Consider the following 20,333-nt stretch of genomic DNA (forward strand, 5'->3'; position numbering starts at 1 on the left):
TTACAATGTTTAACATTCCTTTTGAGTCGTATCGTTGGAGGAAATTGCCAGTAAAAATTATGAACTGTAAGTTTGGAGGTGCTAAATTAGCCTAATTGGTTTAACAATTCTAAGCAGCTATCACCTATCACCTCACCTAACACACGGCTTCTGTTTTAGATAGCTGCTCTGTCATAACCACACTAATAGAACATGTTTTAAAGATACTGGACAGATTTTCAAGATACCTTCCCAGGGTTTGATCGTCATAATAGCCTGGGCTAAGCTTGGTTACGCTTAGCTTGGGCACTGATGCAGGTACATGGAGAAATCAAACTGTAATCGAGTCAACTGAGCGTATATGGAATAATTTGCTTCATGCAAAGTATTCATCTTTCAAAATCAATATCTATTATGTTTAATTAAGCAATGATTTATTGATTTATGTGAGATCCATTCAGCGATAGAGCTGCTGAGATTTGATTTTCAACAGGACAGGACTTTAAAAGTCAGCGAGTTTACAAGTACTAGAGATAGCTGGGTAGGATTCATCTGTAAGGTAACAGCTGCATTTCATTTATGGTTAGGCCAATGTACAAACACACCAACTAGAGGACATACATTAGATTGGACAGAAAGTAGTGATCTATTGCAGTGTTTCTCAAGCCCTGGTCTGTGAGCGGCACCGGTCCTGGGATAGTGCTGAACAATCCCTGAAACCAATTTAGCCTGTAGTAATGTGCCAATTTTTATTTAAGCAGCCCTCAAAGAAAGAAGGACTAGGCCTATCGCTTATTGGTCCCTAGTAGGCGTACTAAATGTTGATACACAGGGCTTGTACACTGAGTGTACAAAACATTAAGAGCACCTTCCCAATATTGCATTGCACCCCCACACCCCTTTGGCCCTCAGAACAGACGAAATTCGTCAGGGCATGGATTCTACAAGGTGTCGAAAGCGTTCCACAGGGATGCTGGCCAATGTTGACTCCAATGCTTCCCACAGTTGTGTGAAGTTGGCTGGATGTCCTTTGGGTGGTGAACCATTCTTGATACACAAGAAACTGTTGAGCGTTGAAGTTCTTGACACCTACTACCATACCTCTCAACCTCTACATCCTGACACTACTACCATACCTCTCAATAGTCTCAAGGCTTAAAATCCTTCTTTAACCCGTCTCCACGCCTTCATCTACACGGATTGAAGTGGATTTAACAAGTTACATCAACAAGGGATCATAGATTTCACCTGGTCAGTCATGGAAACAGCAGCTGTTCAAAATGTTTTGTACACTCCGTGTATATAAATCTAGGCCTATAACTTAGTCTAAACTAAGGTTCACATTGAGCATATTGATATTTCTACAGATGTGATGATTTACTTTGTAATAATCCTCTCTCTTCCCTGTTTGTGTTTTCCAGACACTAATATGAGGAAACCGTTATATGCCCCAGATCCTGGACAACATCAGGGGCCCGTCGGTTGTTGTGTTTAGAGGACTATGCTCTCCTCGACACCGGAAGGCAAGCGCTCGTGCTAAACCAGCCAGAGCCAGAGCAGCCTCCCAGCCAGCCTGAGCCTCAGCCTCCACCTATGCAACAGCGATGGAATGATGCTCCCAGGTGCTGACATGGGGCCCCAGAAGGACTCCTTCCCCCTGAGCAGAAGGCATCACTACCTCCACGTCCGGAGAAAACTGAGGCCCATAAGGATTCTAGCTTTCGTCCTCAGCATTGTGACTCTCAGCACAGTCTTCTCATTGGGTGCCTTCCAGTGGACTACTTCTTCTACTGGGCTTGATGGAAATGGAGGTGTCTACTTTCCTCCTCCCCCGCTGCTATGTCCGAGGGAGACCTACTGCAGTCGGCCCCCCGCAGAACTCTGCTCACCACCAAGCACCAGGAGGCCACAACGTCTCTATGATGGAGGACATGCCCGTGGCCATGAAGTCTTCCATGGATGAGATGAGCACGGGGGACTACCCACAGATCTCTTCAACCTGGAGCAGAGAAGGCAGGGGGCTGTGTCTGCACATGTTTGGGATGTTGTACATGTTCATCGCCTTAGCCATTGTGTGCGACGAGTTCTTTGTCCCGGCCCTACTGTGATCACAGAGAAACTTCAGATCTCGGACGACGTTGCCGGGGCAACCTTCATGGCGGCCGGGGGTTCTGCCCCGGAACTCTTCACCTCCGTCATCGGGGTGTTCATCTCCCACAGCAACGTGGGCATAGGAACCATTGTGGGTTCGCCGTGTTCAACATCCTGTTTGTCATCGGGATGTGCGCATTGTTCTCCAAGGAGGTTCTCCAGCTGACCTGGTGGCCCCTCTTTAGAGACGTCTCCTTCTACATCATTGGTCTGTTGATGCTCATCCTGTTTTTTTGGATAACCAGATCTTTCTGTGGGAAAGTATCGCCTTGCTGATGTGCTACTTTGTTATGTGACATTTATGAAGTTCAACGCAATGTAGAGACCTTCATAAAGAGTAAATTGGGCCAGAATCAAGTGGATGAGGTGCAGGCTGCTCCTAAGGTGAGTTTTGCCGCCACCTTTTCTTAACCCCGTTCCTTTTGCTTTGGGCAGGAGGCTGCACGCATGCAGCGTAATGAAGGGTATTTAAAGTCGTCCTGCGGGCCAGGTAGACGGACAGACGCCAAACCTCTGCCTGCCCAGGGATTAACATTGGGTTTAGCTGCATGTCACCTGTGCATGGCCTCACAGAGACGGCCCTCCCTATCCGTGCTGACTAAGTCAAACCACCAAGCAGGTCGCTCCATGGAGTCTTCCATCCACTCCCATATTAAATACCAGGCCTCTGAGCCCTTTGCTAAGCTGGGTCACCATACATACATCACTCGCAGTAGTTAGTCAACTAACTTTACCCAAATCTAGTGTTCCCTTAAACGTTTTAAACATAGTACTATACACAAGACACATTTACACAGCCAATGTTTAGGAAATGTATATGCCATTTAAGTAATAAAAATGCAGACTTTTTATCTTCTTGATGATGGATAGTGTAATTACACACCATTTATTAACGTTGTCATTAACTTCGACATTCATCGACCTATAGGAAATCGGTTACCCATGAACTGGTTTACTGAATTCAGTGGTCTGTGGTTATCTGAGGGAGTTTTAAACACGGGAACAAACCAACTGTCGACTTATACCAGGAATTGTCAATATCTGTAATGGGCTGAAAATGGGGGAGGGCGGTTGCTCTGACGAGGTCTCAATGTTTGGCGCTTCCAATTCTTATTATCAACATGGCTCCAGAGGGTAGTTTGGTGTGGCCACATTTCTTCAAAGGATCGACACGTTGGAGTGGATAGGCCCAACAATGTGCACTGCACAGTGTGCCCCCTTGAACCAACTTCTCAACAGCTTGCATTCATTCAGCATCTCTTCATGACCAGAGTTGAGATAAAGACAGTAGGTTAAAGTAGGTTGAGCACTCATCGTTTTCTTAAAGCTCCCACCTGTACTTTATTATCAAGATCGGCTAGCTAGTATTTTTCCAGAAATGCTTGTCCTAATGTACGAACAGCCCAACTTCAGTTTTTAAAGGAGGCTACACATAATTTCCATTGGATAAAACATTTAGGGGCCAACCCCAAAAGACACAGCGAATAAATTGATGTGCGTAGATATAGATGGAATACGTTTTATTTTTAATTTTTAAACTGCATCATTATCATTCAAAACTCTACTGTTGTGACAATATCTCCTACACGTGTCACCTGCTTGTGTTCTTGTCTTTGTCTTCAGTTTGGAGGCTACTCATTGCTCTCAGATGTTTATATACTCAGAGTCACACTCTTACGGAGCCCAGGTGAACCCTAGCTGGATGTTGGCTGTGATTGGTAGGGCTTACCTGTAGCTTTTGACTGTATTGCATCCCAATTCCAGATCTTCAGGGGTTTATACTTTAACACTACTGTGCAATTGGACCTAGATGATAGGCCTGTATTTGGCATTTAGAAGAAAATAATATCCATATGTACTAATTATTATCAGCGTCACACCACATTGAGACACTAGATATTGTAAAGAAAGATCTAGCAATGAGGTTTGATATTGATTCCAGCAAGCAGTACTTTAAAAAACACTTAGTTAAATGAATTAATGATAACTAAATTACGTGCCATTTTTTTTTGTAAATATAAGGACCAATGTTGTAGTGACAGCAACATTTAGTGGCAAGCAGCAAACTTTGCTCTTACATCTTTACATAACATACAGTATCTGATCAGTAGTTATTTGACGTGTGGTATGTTCAGTTTACACCTCGGATCTTAACGTTGAGATGCAAGTGCCATTATTAAACCCAACTTGAAGAGCTGGTTACTATTTCTATCATCAAGGGGATATAAAAACTCTTGTTTGTATTCCGTACTTCTGAGAAAACTGCTCTGTTCACAGGAAGTCTCCATCCTTGTACTGGTCTGACTCCTCAGGGCTTTCTTTTAAACCAGCCAGCACATGATGTAAGACTTGCTTGCCCTCATATGTCTGCAGTTCTTAAGTAATCCCTCTGCAAATATCCTCCAATCCATTTACCACAGCTAATTTTAGCCAGGTGCTACTGCTGGTGTGGAGATCAAACTCACCCAACACTAGGAAAAGTTTTTTAAAATGTTAACCAATTGTGTTTATTGTTTTGTCATTCAGAGTAAAGTTCTGTGCTTTTAAACCCAAAGCCATATATATGTAGAGAGAGAGAGAGATGTATAAATATTAAGACGGTGGAAAGTCAGGAAGAACTCACCATACTTGATTATTCTAAGACTCCATCCTTCTAAACCCTTATCTGATTAACCATTTGTGACGACAGCAAATATAAAGCGACAGACTCCTGGGCTGGGCCCCGTTTCCCCAAAGCATGTCAAGGCTGAGTTCATTGTTAGAACCTTCGTAGGAGCATCGTTAAAGCTCCGAGCTGTTTTCCCAAAACCATCGTTAGTCAGTTGCACTGAAAACGTTTGTTATTTACCAACTGCCTCCAGACCACTGGATCAACAGCTAAGTGTGTCGTTAGATGCTTAACTGCCCTTCTGTGTTACTTTATAGTTACTCTATACACAGAAGATCTCCACTAAACATAGGCCTGTGATGTAGTGCATTATTATAGGGTTAGTATAAAATAATCTGCCTCAATATTTGCAGCCATAAGTGATAATATCTATATAGGAGCTGAAACCGTCGTCAGTATTGTGGAATAACTCTACTGTTAAAGTAAGACTTGAAAGGCGAAAGCTGATCCGACAGCAGTGTTGTCTTTCTTTCGATCCTATCAGTATCGCTACATGATCCAACAACACTGAACATTTTGGGAAACGCATATGATCTTCAGCTGCTATAGGCACGATGCATCGTTAAAAACACTCCTAAGCTTAATGCTGCATTCTAGCCAAGTGGAAAGGTGGTATTTACCACATATGACTGGGAAAATTCTTTTAAATGCCCCTCCAACTCGTAATTAGTAGTGGGAAACGTGTCTATCATCGCTGAACGCCAACTCATGCAACATGCTTACGTCACCTACTAAGGAAATAACAGCATTTTCAATAACAGCATTTTCGGCAGTTAAATGTAACAACTAAACATTCTTTTTTTTAAAGCAATCTATTAACATGGTTTTGGAGCACTATAATTCGTTTACAAGCATGATAGCTGTAGTTTATGGTTGACGCAGCTTGTTGGTCACCATCCAATCAACGTTTCTTGACAAAGTTCAAAGCACGTGAATGCATGATGCGTCCAACTGGATCTATGACTTCACAACTTGAACTTACGTCTTTCCCACTTGGTTATGAACGCAGCATTAGTTCCGTCGCTGTCGGGAATCGGGCCCTGGGCATGATGTGACTAACCTGCTGCAGCTGACTGACTAAAGCTGAATGACTAAAGACACAGCAGCGAACAGTAAGAGGATCTTTCCACATTGCGTTTCTCTATATCCACTATATATACACACTGAACCAAAATGTAAACGCATATGTAAAGTGTTGGTCTCATGAGCTAAAATTAAAGATCCCCAAAATGTTCCATATGCACAAAAAGCTTATTTCTCCAACATGTTGTGGCACATCCTGTTAGTGAGTATTTCTCCTTTGCCAAGCTAATCCATTCACCTGACAGGTGGGGCATATCAAGAAGCTGATTAAACAGCATGATCATTACACAGGTGCACCTTGTGCTCGGGACAATAAAAAGCCACTACGATGTGTAGCTTTTTCACACAATGTCTTGAGGGAGCGTGTAATTGGCATGCTGGCTGCAGGAATGTCGAACAGAGCTGTTGCCGGAAAATGTCATGTTCATTCTCTACCAAAAGCTGCATCCAATGTTGTTTTAGAGAATTTGGCAGTACGTCCAACAGGCCTCACAACCGGAGACCACTGTATGGTGCTGTGTGGGCGAGCGGTTTGCTGATTTCAATGTTGTGAACAGTGTGGGGTTATGGTATGAGCAGGCATAAGCTATGGACAATGAACACCATTGCATTTTATCGATGGCAATTGAATGCACAGAGATACCGTGACGAGATCCTGATGCCCATTTTCGTGCCATTCATCTGTGGCCATCAACACATGTTTCAGCATGATAATGCACAGCCCCATGTCGCAAGGATCTGTAAGTTGAATATGTCCTAGTTCTTCCATGGCCTGCATACTCACCAGACATGTCACCCATTGAGCATGTTTGGGATTGCTCTGGATCGACGTGTATGACAGCGTGTTTCAAAGTTCACGCCAATATCCAAAGTTCACGCCAATATCCAGCAACTTCGCACAGCCATTGAAGAGATGTGGGACATTCTACAGACCACAAACAGGGCCGGCAGGTAGCCTAGTGGTTAGAGCATTGGGCCAGTAACCGAAAGGTTGCTAGATTGAATTCTTGAGCTGACAAGGTAAAAATATGTCGTTCTTGCCCCTGAACAAGGCAGTTAACCCACTGTTCCTAGGCCGTCATTGTAAATAAGAATTTGTTCTTAACTGACTTGCCTAGTTAAATAAATAAAAAAAGCCTGATCAATTCCATGTGAAGGAGATGTGTTACGCTGAATGAGGTAAATGGTGGTCACACCCGATACTGACTGGTTTTCTGATCCACGCCCCTACTTATTTTAAAAGGTGTCTGTGACCAACAGATGCATATCTGTATCCCCAGTCATGTGAAATCCATAGATTAGGGCCTAATGAATTTATTTCAATTGACTGAATTCCTTATATGTAACTCAGTAAAATCGTTGAAATTGTTGCATGTTCCGTTTATATTTTTGTTCAGTATAATACACTAGCGTATAGTAGAATGAAGCAATGTATTGGGAATGCATTCTAAATAGTATGCTAGTATGGACATTGAAACTCATATGTAAGAGCTTTTGACCAGCATGATCTGACTGCACTAGGAAGTGTTTGTCGGCAATTTTTTGTTGTTGTTGCAAGAGACAAGAGACTGCATGCTTATTTTGCAGGGCAAAATTCTCACTGACGTTTTAGATAGAAAGCAACCACCAGTGTTCACGTATTTCCATGAACATTTTGCCTTTCATCATGCCTCTCGATGACATGTAAATGTAAATTATGTGTCCATGTAAATGTCCATGTAAATGATTGTGGACCATGTTGTAAATGTCCATGCTTCCATAATCTTTAGTACAGGGCTCTACAACCCTGTTCCTGGAAAGCTACAGTCCTGTAGATTTTCACTTTAAACCTAATCAAGCGCACCTGATTCTAATAATTACCTTGTTGATAAGCTGAATCAGGTTAGTTACAACTGGGGTTGGAATGAAAACCTACAGCTTTCCAGGAGAAGGGTTGGAGAGCCCTGCTTTATTGTAATGTTTACCTTAATTGTGAAGGTTCACTTCCTGTGCTAAACCCTAGGGCCACAACTGACCAATCAGCTACACTGCGTTTCATTGTCTCCGAAACAGGGTTATGCTCCAGTCTTTATTATTAATTGTAACTAAAAGTGTACATGTATTGTTATTGAGTTAACTTCTTTCCCATGAAGAAAGGGTTGCCTTACACTTTACATTTTATTCTATATCCAATATCTTCTATAATCCAATGGACACTGGGACCCTTAAGGGTTGTAAACACCACCCAAGTAACAACCATTATTCACCCAATACATAATAAGTGTAATAAAAGTGTGAGGTTCGAATCAAACGTCACATTGTGACATGCGAAGGTTGTTATGAGAGTTAACATGAAGGGGTTGAAATTACTGTTCTAAATACGGTTATCTCTGAGGATTAATCCTCTCTAAGTCTGGGAGCTTGGCGGGTCAGGTGGACACAAAGATGACTTCTGCCTTGCAAGGATACTTGCAGAAACTCCCGGCTTCGCAGAAAGCCTTGGCTGGCTGGCTGTCAGCTTTATGGCATTTACAGCTACAGTATACTGTGAATAATAGTTATTTCGGAAAGCATCACGTGTTCCTTATAAAGATCTTAAAGATCATTTTGATTGGCAGTTTGAATGAATTACACTTTAATTAATCGCATTACATAACAAGGCAGTTAACCCACTGTTCCCTGGGTGCCGAAGACGTGGATGTCGATTAAGGCAGCCCCCCGCACCTCTCTGATTCAGAGAGGTGGAAGACACATTTCAGTTGAATGCATTCAGTTGTACAGCTGACTAGGTATCCCCCTTTCCCTTCCCTAAAATGCACTTTCCAATGGTGCAGTTACCTTCTGCAGTGCACGTTTGATTGAATTCCAGGCGTAGCTATTTCCTGTTATTGAGGCACTGAAAGAAGTAAAAAATATGCATTTGATATATATGTGTTGATTTTCTCTTCCAGATATTTGTTTTAGTACAGTGTGTGCATGTATGTGTGTTTGCTTGTATGTTTATGTATGGAGAATATGAAAGCCCTGCAAATTCCCTCTCCAAGCCATTCCCCAGCATTTGGTAATATTGTTTTAGCTATGAGGACATGTCTAGTGTTTGATTGCGCTTCTACAGCAAAAACACTTTGCGGAAAATAGTACTTAATGTAACAAAAAAAAAGTATATTTCCATCGTTATTGCAGAGGTATAAAGGGAGTTAGGGTGCCCAAGCTACTTGATATAAAAACAATGGCAGTGAATGTATAGATCCCTATTAATCAATTAACTTGAATTAACTCCAATTACCCTGTTTGTGGATCAAATGGATCATCCATTAGTGCATTGTTTACTCTATCCCAGATTCTGTACCTAGAGACATCTATGCCTCTGTTATCATTTTGGCAAGAGTTAATAACTGTCAATTTGATGACGTTCTATTATAATGATATTAATCCCAGTTCATCCTGTGTTCCTGTGTTCTTTTTGGTATCTTTTTGGTATTTGTTTTTCTATGTAGACTCATACATAATTCACCTCAAAATGTTTGTCTAGACAGGCCTACGGAATTTGCCAAATCATTATTTGTTCTTTAATAAATCCCTTTCCTGCAGTCAAATGACCAAATCGCCCTCTAGTGGCCTCGTTGGTGGAATGTTACAATGTTTCAGAATTTCATAATTAATCAACATAAAAAAAAAGATTTAAACACAGAAAATCCAGTGTTTGTATGTCAAATAGTTTTGTTATATTTCAGTCTTCTGTGATGTATATAAAGTGTAATATCGGGATGCAAACTCAAAACTGAATACATTTCAACTCTATATCTGACATGGTACAGGTGTCTTATTTTATTAAGCTCATAACCATGTGTGAGGTGTATATTTTGTTTCAAAGTAGATTTGTTTAAGACTAACAAGAAACACTGTGTGACCCTGATTTATCCCACTGCAGTAAAGGCTTAATGCTATAAGCTATAGCCAGTATAAGGCCAATGACTTTTCAGTTGAACAAAGATGGATTTGTAAAATATTCTTGCTATATTTGTATTGTGTCTACCCAATTTGTTTCTACCCTATTTGTGGCTACGCTGAAAACCTTGAGTATTCTCCAAACCCACTCCCCTCCTGACCTAGGTGGGAGTTCTGTTAAGAATCTATTTCTACACTGTCAGTGTTTATGCCCTGCCGACGTCAAATCCAAAATCAAACGCATTCATCACATACACAGTTTACAAAAGGTGCAGTGAAATGCTGATGTGCTAGTGACGATTGGCTCCCATTTCAGATCACGTTACACACAGCAGACCAACTGTTAAGCAAACTGGTCAGTGTGGTGAGAACGGGACAGGTTGGAAATGTGGCGGTGTTTTGGCGGTGGTTTCAGAGGGAATAAAACGCACCATGTCTGTACATTTGACATTTAGTCATTTAGCAGGCGCCCTTATCCAGAGCGACTTACAGGAGCAATGAGTTAATTGCTTTGCTCAAGGGCAAACCGGCAGATTTTTCACCTAGTCGGCTCGGTGATTCGAACCAGCCGGCCTTTCGGTTACTGGCCCAATGTTGTTAACTGCTAGACTACCTGCCTCCCACAGTAAGCCAGGCCACAATGCAAACCTCCAGCAGTTCTCCATCTCGCCAATCCATCCATTCCTAACCCTAAGCTCCGGCAGCAGATGCTCTGCAGGTTATTAGGCTCAATGCCGAATAAATAACCTGGATGACCCGTTAGGGCCATGTGAGCATTAGGCAACAGCCAACCGCCGGGAATCAAACACAGCGCAGGGCCTTAGCCTGCCTTACTGGAAAGGCCTAAGTTTGGGCGCTCACATGGCTAACGCTCATCCGCTAACACTTTGAGCTACTAGTGGCTCTGGATGGATGCTCCTAACCCCAATGAAATCCTTAACTAGACGACATGACTCGGTCTACATTGATACAAAATGGTTGCGTAATTGTTGTCGCATTTTCTGGTAGACAAATAGCAGGGCTGTTCAGGGTTTCAACTCTACTAATTGAAGAAAATAGTTGAAATTCAGTATTTTTTTTATTGGTAATCATAATCTAGAATTGTTTTAAATTGAAACATACAATAGTTGACTACAGTATGGCTAACACTTGGCCTATGTCTGCTTAGTCAAATTGCTCCTGTAACTCAAGACTTTTAGCTCCTATAATTCAAGATGTTCCTTCTTCCATTTTAGAAAGGTAATAAATATTAGGATTGCCATGTATTCCCATTCTCTTGTTTTGTGGTGTGAAGATACGTCGTTAGCTATAGTTTAACACTGTGTCTGACCACAGCAAGCTGCTGAGGCGTTGCGTAGTTGTGTCTTTGCGCAGGGTTTCATCGACGTTATTCGTTCATTTCATATAATTGATTTACAGTGCCTTCAGAAAGTATTCAAACCCGTTGACTTTTTCCCCACATTTTGTTGTGTTACAGCCCGAATTTAAAATGGATTACATTTAGATTTTTTTTGTCACTTACCTACATGCAACACCATGATGTCAATGTTTTTCACATTTTCTCAAATTAATTAAAAAGGGAGACCTACTGCTTGCTATGGTATCATACTGTACCTTACATTCCAACCAGAAAAGCAGTATGCTTTCTCAATTGAATTTCTCTCTCAAACAGTTGTGTAGATGGGATTCTGTCTCCACAACTGTAATGTATATGTCCTCTGAAGAACTGTTGGCTTTAGATTAGAGGAGCTGCATCTGTAGGTTTCAAAAGCTTTGTCTTCCCAGCTGCATTCCAACCTGTACATTCTCCATGGATCATTTTGAAACCGGTTTACCTATTGACAGTTTAATATCCTGATCATTTATCACGGCGGCTGCTTTTATTTTAATTCATTAGGCCACATTGTCTTGTCAATAACTAGCATTTCATGGCAGATTCTATTTTCTGTTTAAGTGCGATTTCGTGTGACTTCATACATGCACGTCTTTTTCTTTACTTCTTTCCTTTGAAGGCCACCACGGGTGACGACGAAAACAAGTTGACGGTATGTTTGTGTTCTGTTGTGGCATCTTAATCTGTATTTATATGTGTACTGTCACGTTGACAGTGCTGAATATCCAGTGTTCCTAAGCAAGCACACAAAGCATGTCGCCATAGACGGCAATGCTGCATGAATACAATGAAATGTAATGCGTCAGTTAGTTTGCGCCAGACCCATGTGTTTAGAGTGTTGGGCCAATGCCGTTTCAGCATTATGACACATTTTAGCATGACACTTCAACATGCAACATGGCAGCCATGTTAGCTCCCCACTAATGAATGATTTACTTGGGGATTTTTTTTTTTATATTATAAAACTAAATGTCTAGGAGCATTATGATACATTTACATGACACTACAACATTCTATAGCAACCATGTTAGCTCCCCATTAACATTACATGGGCAATATTTAAACAATGTCATGTAACTGAATGCCCAGAATTAGAACAAAAGTTGACCTAACTCTCTAAATATATGAACTCTCTAAATATATGCCGCTGGTTTGCGCTACAAGGCACTGCATTATTGACGCTCACGCACTTGACACGTCACACTGTGCATTCACTGTGCATACCACTTTGTTCAACTGCCTCATTGTTTCACCACTGTGTACCAAAGACACATATGTATTGTGAGTTCAGGGTTGGGGTCAATCCAGGAAGGTAAAATCGAAACTCAATTCATACATTGAATTTCAGTTCACTTGACTGAATTGAAAACCAAATTGACTCCACCCCTGCAGTTTTAGATTAGAGCTATGCATAGAAGCTATAGATGATCTAGTATTGAAGCTATAGATTAGAGCTATGTATAGAAGCTATAGATGATCTAGTATTGAAGCTATAGATGATCTAGTATTGAAGCTATAGATGATCATCTGGTATAGAGACGTTAAAGCAGCCTATGCCCTTGGTCTCCACTGCAGGCCAAGCCCCGTCTCCAGAGAGGAGGCTCATCGGCCTCCCTCCACAACACCCTGATGAGGAATAGCATCTTCCAGCTCATGATCCACACCCTGGACCCCCTCACTGAGGGTGAGGGACTGGGGGGTAAAACAACGTTTTTTGTCACACCTTCAATATAGACACACTTCCAATATTTATATTTTATGTATTTGTTTCAGTATGTTTCTGTATTAAACATGTTTTCATAATTTGTCATTCATGGAAACAAAATCAAATATTTGTCATGTTTTGTTTGACGTTTCCATTAGTGGGGAATCCGTAGCTAGGTTCATATCGTTAGGGTTTATCACTGACTCTATGCAGCAATGATTGTGTTTCAGGGCAATTCAAAGAGAAGGCCTCCATTCTCCACAAGATGGCCAAACAGAAATGTCAAGATGGCGGGGAGGGGGAAAAACCCAACGGTGTCGCAGGTGAGCTTTACATTTTAAATGTACGTAAATGTTAAATATGTTCAAATACTTTATACGTGTTATATACTATATTATAAACTGGGTGGTTCCAGCCATGAATGTTGATTGGCTGAAAGCCGTGGTATATCAGACCGTATACCATGGGTATGACAAAACATATATTTTTACTGTTTGAACTACATTTGTAACCAGTTTATAATAGCAATAAGGCACCTCAGGGGTTTGTGGTATATGGCCAATATACCACGGCTAAGGGCTGTGTCCAAGCACTCCGCGTTGCGTCATGCTTAAGAACAGCCCTTAGCCGTGGTATATTGGCCATATACCACACCCCCTCAGGCCTTATTGCTTAAACATACTGTATATACATAATATATATTGTATTACATCCTCCAGTGACTCTCACTGTCTCTCCTTCAAGTCTAACTCCTGGCCTCTCTCTCTCTCCTCTCTCTCTCTCTCTCTCTCTCTCTCTCTCTCTCTCTCTCTCTCTCTCTCTCTCTCTCTCTCTCTCTCTCCTCTCTCTCTCTCTCTCTCTCTCTCTCTCCTCTCTCTGTCTCTCTCTCTCTCTCTCTCTCTCTCTCTCTCTCTCTCTCTCTCTCTCTCTCTCTCTCTGTCTGTCTCTCTAAGCAGACAAAAACGTCCCCAACAGTTCCAACGTAACAGTGGAAGTCACTTCGCCTGCGAACGGCGACGTAGGACCGGTAGGCTTTGTCTACCAAGTACCTCCAAAATCAGTGACATGATGTTTAAGAGAGTAACTGACACACACTGGATGAATTAGTTCCGTTTAAATCAAATATATGTTTTATAGCCTTGGTATTTCTGTCACTGTTTCTCTCTCTAACCCCCCCCCCCCCCCCACTCCTCTCTGTTTGGTAGGCTGAGGAGGAGGAGGAAGATGAGGATACTCCTCTGAGTTTGGAGTGGCCGGGGACGACCCGCAAACGAATAACGTATCTCCTTATCCTGCCCATTGTCTTCCCCCTCTGGTTGTCTCTGCCGGATGTCAGGAGAGAGGCAAGTGGAGCTGCTTTTTTCCTCAGACTACATTAACATTTGGGGTGTAGCTACGATTGGTTGATTGACTTGTGAAAATCTACGACGCTTCAAAAAAAAAAAAGGACATTGAACGTTTTCACGAACCTTTCTTTTTTTGTTGTTGCAGACTTCCAAAAAATTCTTCCCCATAACTTTCATCGGTGCCATCTGTTGGATTGCTGCCTTCTCCTACCTCATGGTGTGGTGGGCTCATCAGGTAAGCCCCTCCCTGACACATGTCACTTTCACTCTGAGCCAATCAAAACATAGGGTTTGGTGTCAGTCATTACCTCACCTCACCTATGGCCTTTTGATTGTGGTGGAAGCATATCAGTCTGTGTGTGACCACGACACATAATCAAGAGCAAACCAATCCGAACAAGATCCAGTCATTCCATTGAGTTCCAGCCGTGTCTATCGCCAGACATAATAACGCCAAATCTGGTTCTTTGTCTTTGTTTGAACAATGTAGTTAACCCATTTTCACTCTCAGGTTGGAGAGACCTTCTGGATTACAGAGGAGATCATGGGATTGACCATATTAGCAGCTGGTACATCAATCCCTGATCTAATCACCAGTGTCATTGTAGCCCGGAAAGGCCTTGGTGACATGGCTGTGTCCAGCTCTGTGGGCTCCAACATATTTGACATTACCGTGGGGTAAGTCGGTCCAAAAAATGTTTTCTCGGGCAAGCTCTATCAGTGCACATTTGCAATGTTACAGTAGCTTTGCACAGATCTATGCTCTTTTGCATGGCAAAAATGTCAACCTAGAAGTCAAAGGATCAACTGCAACTATGTTTTCACTTTACCACCATATAGTCTACTCTAGACAGTACATGTGATTTCTCTGTTTCTCCTTCTACCCTTGCAGCCTGCCGTTCCCTTGGCTCATCTACGGCCTAGTCAATGACTTCAAGGCGGTGCAGGTGAGCAGCAACGGCCTGTTCTGCGCCATCGTGCTCCTCTTCCTCATGTTGCTTTTCGTCATCATCTCCATCGCCTCCTGCAAGTGGAAGATGAGCAAGGTTCTGGGAGGCCTCATGTTTTTACTGTATATCTTCTTCCTGGTAACCAGCGTCATGCTGGAAGACAAGATCATCGTGTGTCCCATCTCCATCTGAAGGTCCCCCCTTCAACCCCAACCTCCTGGAAACACAAACACACCTCTCTCACACACACATACAGTAAACACAATCATTTGATCCTCCCGTTATCAATGGGGGCTTCCATTGGGAGGAGCAGTAGAAAACTAGCCTGACTTGATTGATTGATTTCAAATGCCCGAGCACAACCTGCAAATTATAATTTGTGAACTTTGAGCAGGGCAGACGGACCTGTCGATGAGTGATTGATTCACGATGCTACTGCCCAATGGGACTTGTTTCTCTCCACGTCACATGACCACATCCGAGAGCTTCCATTGGTTTAAATCCGTCGTTGACTGACAAACAGGCGATTGTAATCACGCCCATGTCGGAGAGTAGGGGACCACGTCTGGTTACTCCAATCCAGAGGACTGAGTGATATGATTAGAGAATACATTTGAATTAGTCAGGTGTCAACTGTCCATCTGTCAAAAACGTTGATGGCTGTATGAAGTGGAGCTCTGGAAAAGGTCCTGCATGTCCTAACCAGAAAGTGGAACTTGGCGGGGAAATGGAAGAGAAGTTCAACGGATGCAAGAAATATCAATGCATGAGGAACATGGTTGGATCCACCAACAGGTAGATCAAAGAGCAGCTCCTCAGCTTTCATTGAGTTTACCGAACTCCAGTAAATCGAGATCAATTTGCACAGGTCCTTGTTATAAGAGTGTCTGAAGATTGCGTGGATCAAGCGGAAGTGTTTTTCTTGATTTTTGTAACTTAGTTTTCAGTTGTATTTATATTACAATTGCTTAATTTGCAAAACCCAAAAGGTTTTTGTTCTCAAATCAAAATCTAGAATTTGTACAGTTCTGATTTGGTTTATAACTGTTACATGTTTGTGTGAACTTGCAAAGTTTGGAAAGGTACAAGTGTAAATGAAGAGAAAATTGTAGTAAGATGACGAGGGTGGTTTTGTTTGGGACAATTTTGTTAAGTAAATATAATGTAGTATTTCTAATTTATCTTCTGTTTCTTAAGCCCAACCCATATTTTCAAACTTGTTTGACATTTAATATTAAGGTGAATCCAGTTGAGCAAATCTATTGTACCTAATACAACATTTTTATGGTTGAAAATGTAACAATGCTAATTTTTTTCCGGTAAAAGATATATACACAGTACTCCACTTATTCTATATGCAAATCAGCTGAGGAACATGACAAATGTAAATAGTTAAAATGATCGACAGGTGTGATGTAGAGACACACTATATTAAATCACTTTCAGTGTACAACAACCCCTTTCAATCAAATGTATTTATAAAGCCCTTTTTACATCAGCAGATGTCACAAAGTCCTATACAGAAATCAAGACTAAAACCCCCAAACAATGCAGACGTAGAAGCAGATGTGAAGTGAAGAGCATGTGAAGTGGTTGAGAACTCTGTACAAATGATCAGTTTTCCATGTTTGATACAGTTTGTATGCTTCAGAATCATATTGGGATAGAAATATATATTTTTTTATACGTTATTTGTTTGCTTGTTTTCTCTGTATAATACAGCAAACAGTAACATGTATATCTGAATAACATCCTGTTTTTTTCTCACTTTTGATCAACTGAACAGAATAAGGGGTTTAAGATTTTATATTGACCAAAGCAAAACAGCATGTGAATGATATTCTCAGAATAATCAATAGTTCTACTCTGTAAAAAAAAATCTATATGTTTCTTCTCCACTATAAGATCGATCATAAAACATGTCTAACTATTTAGTTGCTTCAGAATTGTTACTGTATGGGGCTTGCCCTTTGACTGGCAAAACATATCTCTATCACAGGATTCTCCAACCATGCTCCCGGAGCGCTACCTAGGTTTTCAATCCAACCACAGATGTAACTAACCTGAGTCAGTTTATCAACCAACTAATTATTAGAATCAGGTGCGCTAGATTAGGGTTTGACGCAAGCTCTCCGGGAACAGGTTTGGAGAGCCCTGCTCTAGCACATGACGCATACAGTATGTGCGTCACCACAATTAAGTTGCTTTCTTAAAAATAATTGTTAAGATAACAAGCCCAATTTTGCAATACTTGTACCATAATAGCGACTTGTTATATTATCACATCCTAGTGGGCAAAACTGGTGTAAAGTCTGTCTTTTCGAAAGAGATGTGCCGTGGAAACAACGTATTTTGAACCATATTTGCTCACTGGGATATAGTATATGTGATTTTTAACAATATTTTAACCACCTGAGACTGAATAGGCAAAAAAAGAAAAAAATGAGCTACTATATTGACAACTAAAATAATGGGTTATCTTTGTTAAGAAATTTTCCATGTATTACTGTAACCCCCTACACTTTTTGTTAATTTCTCTAAGCCAATTTCATCATTGTCAATTTGTTTTCTCTCGTGTATGCAACGTTTATGCATACAAACAGTTTGTAAACTGTAATGTAAACTCAAAAACATGATAATTCCATCTTATGTTTATACCAGTATTGCTTCCACTGCTTTAGGGTTTAATGTTATTGATATGCATAGAGCATGTTTAAATTACAGATAACTTCATGACTTTAGACATCCACGTTGCGTTAATAAAGAAAGCACTTTCATATAGTGGGTTATTTCTTGATATTTTTTCCAATGGATCTTATGCGTGTGTAACATTTAATGTATGGATGAGTAGGAAGGAAAAACTGTCAAAATACAGCACTATATGGACGGTGTGGAAGTCTATCATAATAATACAGAACAAACAATGGATGGCAAAGCTTTTATATTTCTGTTACATACCATATATTTAAGTATGAATCATGTATATGAATCATAATCATGTATACTTGAATCATGTAAAATATTGTAAAAATCATATCAGTCATTCTGTATAAAATGTCATATGATAATAAATGAAACTTTGTTTGAAATGTAGGTGTCAATTGCTTTATTTCAGAATCAAATCACCCAAAACGAACCTATCAAAACGATCCAATAAATGTTGTCCTCGACAATATAATATATAATATACAAATATTCATTATAGGGTGCAATGGTGCATACATTCTTAATGTGGTTACCCAAGAATACAAATTTGATATGCACAAGTACATAACCTGGTAGCTCCACCTAGTGGTTAAAAATAAACACTGCAACTCGGGCCACATTCAGATGGCAAATATTGAAATAGAAATGTCACGAATAGCGCTGTTAGGATTCCTTATTCTACTTGTCAGAGGCATCTTTGTTCTTCATAAAATATTTATATCTGAACGTTCCACAACGTTTCTCCCTGCTGAACGCACCCCTGATTTTTGGTGGCAGTGGTGGTATTTGTAACATCATTTCGAAAGGGTTTTCTAATGATCAATTAGCCTTTTAAAATGATAAACTTGGATTAGCTAACACAACGTACCATTGGAACACAGGAGTGATGGTTGCTGATAATGGGCCTCTGTGCGCCTATGTAGATATTCCATAAAAAATCTGCTGTTTCCAGCTACAATAGTCATTTACAACATTAACAATGTCTACACTGTATTTCTGATCAATTTGATGTTATTTTAATGGACAATTTTTTTTTAGTTTTTCTTAAAAAACAAGGACATTTCTAAGTGACCACAAACTTTTAAATGGTAGTGAATATAACACAGTGTTAACTGGAATCACTGACCTTTTTTTACAGTCAGTTCCAGATAGGGGAAATTGTTGGCATCGCATGAGGCAACTTTGAAGAAGGGCACATCAAGCTCATCCAGGAACTCCACAGCCATCTAACAAGCAATGCAAAGCAGTTGGGATAGTCATGCATGTTTTGCTTGAAATCCAGAATATAAAACACAGTCACAGCAGACAAATACAATAGACATTTATCATGGAATAACCTCTTACCTCGTCCATTCCAGAAGCGGTGAAGAAGATTCCAACCTCCTTTGCATATTTCTGGAGCTCTCTATATTGTTCATGACTGAACTCAAGGTGGCGCTTGTGGTCACCGTATGTCTTTCCCCAGGAATGTTTGGAGGTGTACGGACGCTCCAGAGCACGCTTGTTGAACTTGTACTCAAGTTCACTCTTCTGAAACTTGGCGCAGTCTGCCCCACAGTCCTGTGAATTGATGCCAACGTGAGTAATAGTGTCAAACACACACACACACACACAAACACACACACACACACACACACACACACACACACACACACACACACACACACACACACACACACACACACACACACACGACTTCCATTTATGCAAATCCATGCACAGCAGCAGTACAGTATCAGGATCACAGCAGAAAATATCGTTTCACCTCAGCCCTGCCATTTCTACATTAGCTTTTGATTTGAGGTTATTAAAGCAAGATTTACATGGGAGGGATTCAGGATGAATAAGTTGCCCCACACTGATACATGTATATGTGTGCCTTTCTATCCAAAGTCGCCCAACTTGTTATATTAAACTGAAGCTTAAGCCACATTAAGGGGCAGTTTCCCTGACACAGATTAAGCCTAGTCCAAAAATCATTGAGCATGCTTTTTGTCCAAAACTAGGCTTAATTTGTCCAGGCAAAATGTAAGAATGTCTCTTCATTTAGCTTCCATTACCTTGGCCATCTTGATCATTTTCTTTGCGATTTCAATTTCTCCCTGATGGTTCTGTCCAATTTCTGCAATAATGAAACAGGGGTTAGAACCCCCAATCATCCTGCCAGGACCAAGTTCGAATTTCAGAGGCCTTTTCAAAATAAAGTGATACATTTAGTTGGTAAATGATTAAAAGCCCATGGCAAATAAAGCACACCCTTTTTAAAGGAAGAGATTGCTTATCACCTGCCCTTTATCCAATTCCTTCAAGTCGACCCATCCAATGATATGCCAATATCCTCATCAGTCAAACAGAAAGAGACAGGTAGGACTTTTTTTTGGTAGAGTCGTACCGGTCTGTTTCTGTTTACCTTATGGAACTGTCA

The 20,333-nt window shown here is 40.9% G+C and overlaps 1 protein-coding gene and 1 pseudogene across 1 annotated transcript; one reads left to right on the forward strand and one right to left on the reverse strand.

Annotated features, from left to right (window-relative positions):
* Window positions 1-1,609: 1,609 nt before the first annotated feature.
* LOC115202175 (sodium/potassium/calcium exchanger 2-like) lies at window positions 1,610-16,709 on the forward strand (annotated as a pseudogene).
* Window positions 16,710-19,005: 2,296 nt separating this feature from the next.
* LOC115202034 (sialic acid synthase-like) lies at window positions 19,006-20,068 on the reverse strand. The gene is made up of 3 exons (XM_029765889.1): window positions 19,969-20,068; window positions 19,253-19,468; window positions 19,006-19,134 (listed from the first exon to the last, which is right to left on the reverse strand). The coding sequence occupies exons 1-3, from the start codon at window positions 20,065-20,067 to the stop codon at window positions 19,027-19,029; spliced, it is 423 nt and encodes a 140-aa protein (XP_029621749.1). The 5' UTR covers window position 20,068; the 3' UTR covers window positions 19,006-19,026.
* Window positions 20,069-20,333: the final 265 nt, after the last annotated feature.

This window comes from Salmo trutta, chromosome 11 (genome assembly GCF_901001165.1).
Source record: "Salmo trutta chromosome 11, fSalTru1.1, whole genome shotgun sequence".
Lineage (NCBI taxonomy): Eukaryota > Metazoa > Chordata > Actinopteri > Salmoniformes > Salmonidae > Salmo > Salmo trutta.

What these genes read in the sequence shown, in the direction of transcription:
- LOC115202034 (XM_029765889.1), bottom strand. Translation starts at nt 20,067, where the DNA reads ATGATTGGGGGTTCTAACCCCTGTTTCATTATTGCAGAAATTGGACAG. An exon ending in AAATGATCAAGATGGCCAAG is followed by an intron (nt 19,469 to 19,968) that starts GTAATGGAAGCT and finishes ATCAATTCACAG; the next exon opens with GACTGTGGGGCAGACTGCGC. An exon ending in CCGCTTCTGGAATGGACGAG is followed by an intron (nt 19,135 to 19,252) that starts GTAAGAGGTTAT and finishes ATTGCTTGTTAG; the next exon opens with ATGGCTGTGGAGTTCCTGGA.